The 8678-nt window shown below is 40.7% G+C and overlaps 1 protein-coding gene across 1 annotated transcript; it reads left to right on the forward strand.

Moving 5' to 3' along the window:
* The first annotated feature begins 5621 nt into the window (after positions 1–5621).
* On the forward strand, positions 5622–8188 carry LOC119912903 (transcription factor LBX1-like). The gene is made up of 2 exons (XM_038732134.1): positions 5622–6285; positions 7218–8188. Exons 1-2 carry the CDS (start codon positions 5973–5975, stop codon positions 7736–7738), a joined length of 834 nt encoding a protein of 277 aa, XP_038588062.1. The 5' UTR covers positions 5622–5972; the 3' UTR covers positions 7739–8188.
* Positions 8189–8678: the final 490 nt, after the last annotated feature.

Below are 8678 nucleotides of genomic sequence, written 5' to 3' on the forward strand. Positions count from 1 at the left end.
CACTTTGACATAGCACCGGTGGTACACAGGATAGTAATATGGGTCGCGTTAGCTGGTGAAGTAATGTGGAAAGCGATACTACATTGCACCAAGTAACATTTGCAACTGCTTGGCATTAACTGGCGAGCTAACTTGACTCTCTCCGTGACTTTTTGATGTGACTTTTTTCGCCGACATCATCTGATTCTCTTTGGCCTGATAGGCTTCAGCACATAAACCTTTATTGTTCTTATGTATCCTTACGTGGATGTTGGAGTCTGTTTTGTGCTGGGAGATGATCATTTTATGGTGTTAGTGGAGTGCGTGTTGTTAGCTGCAGTGTTGTTGCTGTAGTCTGAGAGAGCCTTGGGAGCACGCACAGGGCTATATCCCTACCTGGGGCCTTCACAGTAAAAGCAGAATAGTGGCTGTTCCAAACAACAGAGAAAACAGGCATGTGCTTCTTTTCTAAAGGCTAAACCCCACTGACAATAAGCCAGTGAAAATGTGATTTATTAATAAGTGATTTCAATGAAAAACTAGATTTAGCCACTTTAATAAGCGATAGATAGACCCTGTCATAATTTTTCGGCCCAAAAACTATCCAGTCTGGATTACAATTTAGTTTAAATGTTAATTGTTATCCTAAACATTCTACTTGGTAATAAAGTGATTAAGGCGTGCATTCTTTTTGAAATACTAATTTATCCTCTGTTGATATACAACCAACATGTTTGGTGATCTAATTAAATCTAAAAATTACATAGGCCTAACCCTAATCTGCACAAAGCTGTAGTCAGCTTTTTATTTAATTTAAGAGTAGCATTAATTTGTATGTTTAATAAAAGCGGTAAACGGCAGATGATAAAAAAAACAAAAATATCTCAGCAAAACCTTCAGCGGCTATATCCCCACAAGACATCCCATTTTTTTCGGTTTTCTGATATACAACTTGCATATTTGTCCAAAAACATTTTTACATCCATCTCATAGTACAACTCCAAACTCCTGACTTCTGAGTATGCAGCATACAACTGCTTTCTACTTACGATAGCTTCCGAGTCACGAAAAATAAACAACGCAAAATTGAGGAATAAGATTTATACACGCGTGTTAATTTCCGATTTCCCTCTATAAGCATATAAAATCAAATGACAGGTTGTTCTTTCTTTTTTCGTCTTTTTATGTCAGAACAAAAATTGAAAAATGGTTGTATTCTGTTTTCTGTTTTTTCATTTCAAATCCAAAATCCTTTGGCCACCAAGTACATGGTTGATGACAATCCTGTCCTGAACACATTTCTATGCCAATATTATACACATCTTTTCATTTGTTTAACTCCATTAACTGTACATTATTTCAAGTTATACAAAACAACTTGTAACCGAATATGGCCTTATATATACTTATATATATATATTTGTTAAACTGTTTATTGTGAGGTGGTAACCATTTTTGTTATACCAAATGGATCTTGATATGGTCCACATTTAAATAATAATGTGAATTGTCAATAATAAAAAAAAAATCTTATCTTGGAAATAAATCTGAAGTGAGCATTCAGGATTGTTTGCTTCACCCTTATGAGTTTAACCTGTCAGTCAGTGTTTTCCCCCTTCTCTTTTGTCAAGCTTTCCAGCCTTTTCCCCTGTGTTTTGGATTTGGACTTCTGCTGTGGTCACTTTAGTGTTCTCCTTCGTGTTTCCCATGTGGATGATCTTTTTGCAGTATTTCCTGGACTCTTGTATTTGGATTGTATGTCCTGCATTTTGGGTCAGAATCCCTCAAGATTAAGGAACATGTGCATGGGCGTTCTTATCAGAGTTCCAGTTATAATGTGGAAATATGATATTCAGGCAACATATAATTAACATTTCATGGATATTATTTCCTTTTATTATTTACATGTGTGTTTTAATTCACGCTTCTCATGTAAAGAAGCCAGTACCTGTGAAAATGTGGAATTCACATGGGAAGGTGTACACTTCTTACATACAAACTTCCATTGATGTGTATGTGATGTGAAAAAAGCCATTCTCTCTCTAGTTCTCCAGTCTTCAGTTCACATATGACAATATTTTCTTTTCACATGTTAAAATGTCAGTTGGAAAACTACATAACTGCACCACAGCCAACATCTAGTGTGGAGGGGACAGACATCATGTTGATAAAATAATTATTTTAGTCGCAACGTCATCTGACAAAATCCGCATAAAGCCAGGTTAGTGCACAGCTGAGCTGTGTGATCAGACGTTTAAAATGTGTGATCACAGAGAAAGACCACAGAAGGTTGTCTCTTTAACTTCACTGCCACAGAGCCCCAACCCTCATTGGCCAACAACTTACGTCATGGTTTTTTTTGAACTCTGTTTTAGAGGATAAAAACGTTATTTGTGGATGTACTCTTAAGCGAGCATAAAGGACTGAAGGACACATCGTTCTGACTTCTCGTGACTTGACCAGTTTCATCAAAATTGTCTCTTTTCCACAGCCTGAAAGATATTGGAATCATAAAGACTTCATTCACTCAATTAAAAACTGCAATCACAAAAATTGAAATTTACATTGGGGCTTAAGAGGGCACAATCTGTGATTCAGAAGTAAGCAGAGAGACAGGCACTACAAATCAAATCAATGCTGTCATTCATTCTTTAATACAATAACAGAAAACAATGAAGTAGCCTCTGAGTGTATTTTATGTTGTGTTTCCAAGACTATTTTCATCTTTGCGAAACTCACAAAATGCTGATTTTCCTGTTAGAAGTGCATAAAGATAATTTATACAGTCAAAGATGCACTATAAGATGTGAATAAAATACCAACTGATTTCAGAAGTCTGCTTCAGAAAATGACTCATTACTTCCGTATCAGAGACCCCAGCTGACAAAACGGGTTAAATACAGTGTAATTTCATCTGCTCTGTGATTAATGTTGACAGAATCTTTTGCACAGCACTGCTCTTCCCTAACGCCAAATATGTCTACGTAGACTTCTGCTACTGGAACAACTTGTTTATAAGAGGTCAACCAGGCTATCAGTCATTTCTGGGGTGTAATTTAGCCCAAATATTAGGGACATATATTTGTAAAATATATCTGTGTAATAACAATGCTATAATTTGTCTATTTTGTCCCCTTCATCTAGTGTGCAAGTCAAGTTTGAGTCAAGTTTACTGTGAATAAAGTTTGAATCTTTTAGCAGTTGTGTTTCCAGCACTTCTGATTATTATGGTTAACAGCTAAAGGGAGACCGTCTCAAACATGGGAAACCTAAGCTCATTTTTATAGATTTGTGCAGCTCTTTAATGTTAGCTAAGTCAGTGGGGGCCTGCACAGCCACAGGGGTCCATATTTACAGCAGAGTAGCTAAGGGCCCCACATCGGCACTTTACAGAGCACACTTCCCAAAGATGAAATTAAAACCTACGTGGAAAAGGGAATGTTTCTCCATTTGGGAGCGGGTATCAGATGAAGACATCACATCCATCAGTGCGGATGTCGAGCTCACTGATGGAGAATGAAACGGGTGAGGGTGCAGGCGGGAGGCCCGCTCTGAAAAGATCCAAGACAAGGCGTATAATCAAATGTCACAGCATGACCAAAGCAGGACTAAATTACGAAATAAAACTGTCCGAGGACTTTGTCAGAGCTCCAAAAGGCTGTGACTGCAGATGGCCTCCCTAAACTCACTTAATCAGTCATCCATCTTTTTTATTGACTGCTACTAATGTTTAGCTGTGGGGCAACTAATGGACAAATCTATCTATCTATCTATCTATCTGTCTGTCTATCAACTTTGGATAACTTCTATAAATGCATGAACCTCTATGGGAACTGTTACCATGATTGTTATTGCTTTTGTTGCTATTGTACAATTGGTCACACAAGGATCATTTTTCTGTTAAAAAATCAACCATAGTGGGGAAATGTGTGTTAGTAATTTGGGTGAACTAATCCTTTCATATTGACTTTATTTGTATTTCTTTCCTAATTTTGAAGGGGGTCATCAGTTTAATGTTTCTGTAAGTATGAAAGTTCAGTAAAAATAAAGCTGTAAACTGAATCTGCTGAGGAAGACTTATCTCTGGCAAGAAGCCATAAATTGGACCATGAGGGTTTTTATGGGTTTTTCCCTTTTCTTTTTTTTCCTTCTTTTTTTTGTCAAATTGTGTTTTTTTTTACAAAATAAAAAAATCTAATGGCTGACATTGTGGAATAATTTCTAAATAAGTAAATTCTGTTCTGGTTTAACGTCACTTCATGACCAGCGGTACTGCCATTCTTACTTTTGATATTAACAAATATTGGTAATGGTGGTACTACTAGTAGTAGCTGTAGCAGATGTTTGTCTTGTAATACTGTGGTGGGTGAGGTAGTGCAGTAATGCCGCTGACTGCTGCCAGGCCTCTGCATCTGTTTCCATGCTGAGAGTCAATGTAACCCCCCCTCCCCGGTTATTTAGTTTTATTTCCCTAAATGAAGGTCTGATTGCGCCACACTGCCTGGAATAAAATTCTGCTGGAGAACACTGAGTTCTTAAGGCTGGCCATCAAACCTCAGTACATCTGGAGTCAAGACAGTGTCAAGTATCAAAAGCTGCCATTGAATGCTTTGCCAGATTCTCTGCTTTGTTTGCTTATTGTTTGCTCAGACACTCCCTGATTTCAGGCACAAAAAACATTTCTAAGTTTAGACATTTAATTTAGGCAAAACTTTTTGAAATAAAAAAATGAAATGGTCTAACATAAACAATTGCCTTGAAATGTTGAAATTTCTTGTTTCATTAAAAATTGTAACAAACAAACAATTCTCTTCAGAGAAGATATATATTTTGTTCAAAGTAAAACCACCAGCCAACTGTCATGGAACATTTGATCTAAAGAAGTTCTGATAAGGCATCAGGACATGTTTGTTTCAGATTGCTTCATAATGAGAGCAGAATGTTTTCAGGAGAAATCAGTTTGAGAAATGGCATTTCTCGAACTGATTTATGTTTGATTTACCTTATGTTCACCACTTCTATATTTTTAAAAAGCAAAGTTATAAAGGGAGAATACATGAAAATACCTGCAACACATTGAAGGTATTTTCAGAAAGCAAAAGGTGTTATTATATGTGTGTCCTGGCTCTTTGCTGTTGACTTATAATATATGATGCTGTTTTTTTTGTTGATTTGTTTTGTTTGGGGGGGGGGGTCTCAGGCCAGGGTGATGGCCTCCTCTGTCACTCTCAAGTGTCATCATGCTGATTTATGGCTCTCTCTACACAACACAGTGCATGCTCTGATTTTCCACTAGCAGTGATATTTTTCGATTAACGGCTTGATGAGAGTTCATTATTTGTGTTTCTGAGTGTAATTGGCAGGAGATTGACGCGGAGCGGGTTTACCCACATTGGCACGAGCTCACCCGGTGTTCAAACGCGCGGTGCCAATTACGCCATGTATGCAAATGAGGATAAAATCACGCGGAGAGAAACATTTCCTTGTTTTTGTGACAAATTATCTAATTTTAGAGAGAAAGTGTTAAGTGGGCTTGCTCCACTTTCTAATTGGACTCCTCCTCTCCGCCGTGCCCTCTAATTACCGCTCCCCGGTATCTGACTGCATCACACACTCTGAGAGCGAGAGAGAGAGAGCGCGCGCGCAAGAGCGAGAGAGAGAATAATTGATTGTCTTCCAGTCAGCAGTAACTTGTTACTGGTGGTCAAACGCTGCTGCTTTTGGTGCATCACCGACCACCGGATGGGTTCGGCTCGTGCCTTGTTGTGCGTCACCCTGGAAAAGTGGCTCGGAGACGTGGTGGGTCTGGACGTCAGAAGTGTCCATGCAGCCTGCAGCTCAGCGGCCAACATGCGGCTGGAGAGACACCTGTGATCCGAGCTGCCGTCCTGTTATCTCTCTTTGTACAACTTCACCGCAGCCTGGCAGCTTGTCCCCGCTTTGAATCGCTCTTGTCTAAATTGCCACAGTCAGGTGTGACCCGCCGAGCCGCCATGAACTCCAAGGACGACTCGAAATGCCCAGCAGTGCTGGAGGAGCGGAGGCGCAGTCCGCTGGATCAGCTCCCGCCGCCGGCCATCTCCAACAAGCCGCTGACACCTTTCAGCATCGAGGACATCCTCAACAAGCCGTCAGTGAAAAGGAGCTACTCCCTGAGCGGGGTGGAGCGCCACATCTCTCCCTCGGCGGGTCACCGCCTGTCAGGCCGGGCGGTGCTCAGTCAAACCTCCCCGCTCTGCGCGCTCGAGGAGCTGGCCAGCAAAACCTTCAAGGGCCTGGAGGTCAGCGTCCTGCAGGCTGCCGAGGGTAAAGGACTTTCATGCTTCTCTTCAGTTCGTTATCTTGTTGTTATGTGAATTGTAAACACCACGCTGTTGCAGCTAGTATTTAAAATCATAATTTTCTTTTCAGAAAAAATACAGTTCGAGCCCGCGTGCTTTGGAGAGATAAACAAAACGAGATAAATTTAAATTTATTTATAAATATTTTTAGTTTGTGATTCTAGAATACTCTGCGACTTGTTTTGTGTAAAAAACTAAAAGCAAAAATATAATTTCTGGAAAATAAAACAAAAAAGGTTATTATTATTATTATTATTATTATTATTATTGGCTATATTTACAGAAGGCTCCTTATCAAGTTTGAATTGCATTTACATTGTAGGCTATGTATTATTATGTAGGCTATTATTAATGTGTAACATTGTTACATAGGGCATTACCAAAGAAATATATTTAACTGAAATGTAGCCTAAAATCACCCTAAAGTTATTTTCATACAAATGAAAATAAGTGTATAATCTAAACCAATTTTCTAATTCAAATTTGGAATGGACATACAAGAAACAGTATTTGTAGAGGATGTTTTTGAGACTAATATCTGGTTTAGCATCATCAATTCCATATTTACAATTTACTTTAATAAATAACAATTATAATGTTATCTTTAATTATAAATTTTATCTTTGGAAATAATACAGAATTTTATATATAGCCTATTGTGTGTGTGTGTATTTTTTATGAGCTACATCTGATAATTGATCACACTGTCTAGACTTAAAAGAGTCATACAGCAGTCATTCTACTTGGGCAGTATTTTATTTTGGAGTGGCTGTGAAGTGTTTGGTGGCTTGGGGACGCAGGTGCATTGCTAAAGGCTTGTGGACATGAACCGTTCATGTTTTAATATTATTTTTTGTGCCTTAGCCTAAATGACCCAATATATCCCTTTTCCCACAGGCCGAGACGGTCTGACGCTCTTCGGCCAGAGGAACACACCTAAGAAGCGGCGGAAGTCCCGCACGGCGTTTACCAACCACCAGATCTACGAGCTGGAGAAGCGCTTCCTGTACCAGAAGTACCTGAGCCCGGCGGACCGGGACCAGATCGCCCAGCAGCTGGGTCTGACCAACGCGCAGGTCATCACCTGGTTTCAGAACCGGCGGGCCAAGCTCAAGCGGGACCTGGAGGAGATGAAAGCGGACGTGGAGTCCGCCAAGGCCTCGGGCTGTGTGGCCTTTGAGAAGCTCTCCAAGCTGGCCGAGCTAGAGAAGTGCGCTGCTGGAGGGATGGTTTCAGCGCCAGGCCACACCGAGCCGAACCCGGTCTCTGCCAGGTCCCACCACGACACCACCGAGAACCTCGACTCCGGCAGACCGCACAGTTCGCCTCTTTCCCCCGCATCGTCGTGGTGCACGGGCCGGCTGAGCAGCAAGTGCTGCTCGGAGGAGGAGGATGAGGAGATTGACGTGGATGACTGAAGTTGCATATGTCCATGGTCACCGAGACCACGGTGTGGAGTGCCAAATAACGCGATGTTTCTAGACAGAACACCTAGCTTTACAAGCACACGCAGCGATGCGGTCAAACTATCCAGAGACAACAGCCACAGCGCTTTGATTTGACAGAAGCCACGGGCCCACTGCTTTCTGCTGATGACCAGGCGCGCGCCCAGAAAACGCGTGACACAGGGCGTGACAGAGAGACATTCAAAAGTAAAAACGCAAAAAAGCAAACAAGGTGCACACTCAAACACACACGAGCCGGCTGGATATTCTGGTCAATCGCTAAAATATTTCACCGCATGCTTTTATTTTGAAATGGTTGGGAAAGCTTCTACAAATCGTTTTTTAAGCGTTCAGCTTTTTGATATGTCAATTGTTCTGAAATGATAATCACACACAGAAAATCTATGTAGCTAATAGCTTGTAATAAATCTCAATTTAATATATTATAATGCTTTGTAAACCTTCAAGTGCCTTTAGAAAACACATAACACGTTTAACTGTACAAAGTGTAATGTAAACTGACCATGTAAAATAAAAAACATTTTCAAATAGTCTCCCTTTCACACATTTATTTAAATTATTTCTATGGAATACGACAAAATGAACCTGTCGTTTTTAATGCCGTCATTGGGGCCTCATCATAGTTTTGCTCGGGGTAGAGGTTTCGTGGGTTTGGGAGGATTGTGGCGCAGAAACAGCGACGTTTGCCAAATCCATTTACAACAGCAACTTGCCCTCTGACATCGTGTGTGTATTTTAATTTTTCTCTGTGGGAAACACAATCTGGAGCGAGAAGAGGCCTGAAGTGTGTGTGTGTGTGTGTGTGAGTGTGTGTGTGTGTTCCCCGGGGGCCTCTCTCCAGCAGCGCGCAATACGGAGACAAGCGTTTCTCCCCGCCGATCTGTCCGGGGGT

This window comes from Micropterus salmoides, unplaced genomic scaffold (assembly GCF_014851395.1).
Source record: "Micropterus salmoides isolate LMB-PRFRI ecotype aquatic unplaced genomic scaffold, ASM1485139v1 Ms_hic_scaffold_2, whole genome shotgun sequence".
In the NCBI taxonomy this organism is placed as follows: Eukaryota; Metazoa; Chordata; class Actinopteri; order Centrarchiformes; family Centrarchidae; genus Micropterus; species Micropterus salmoides.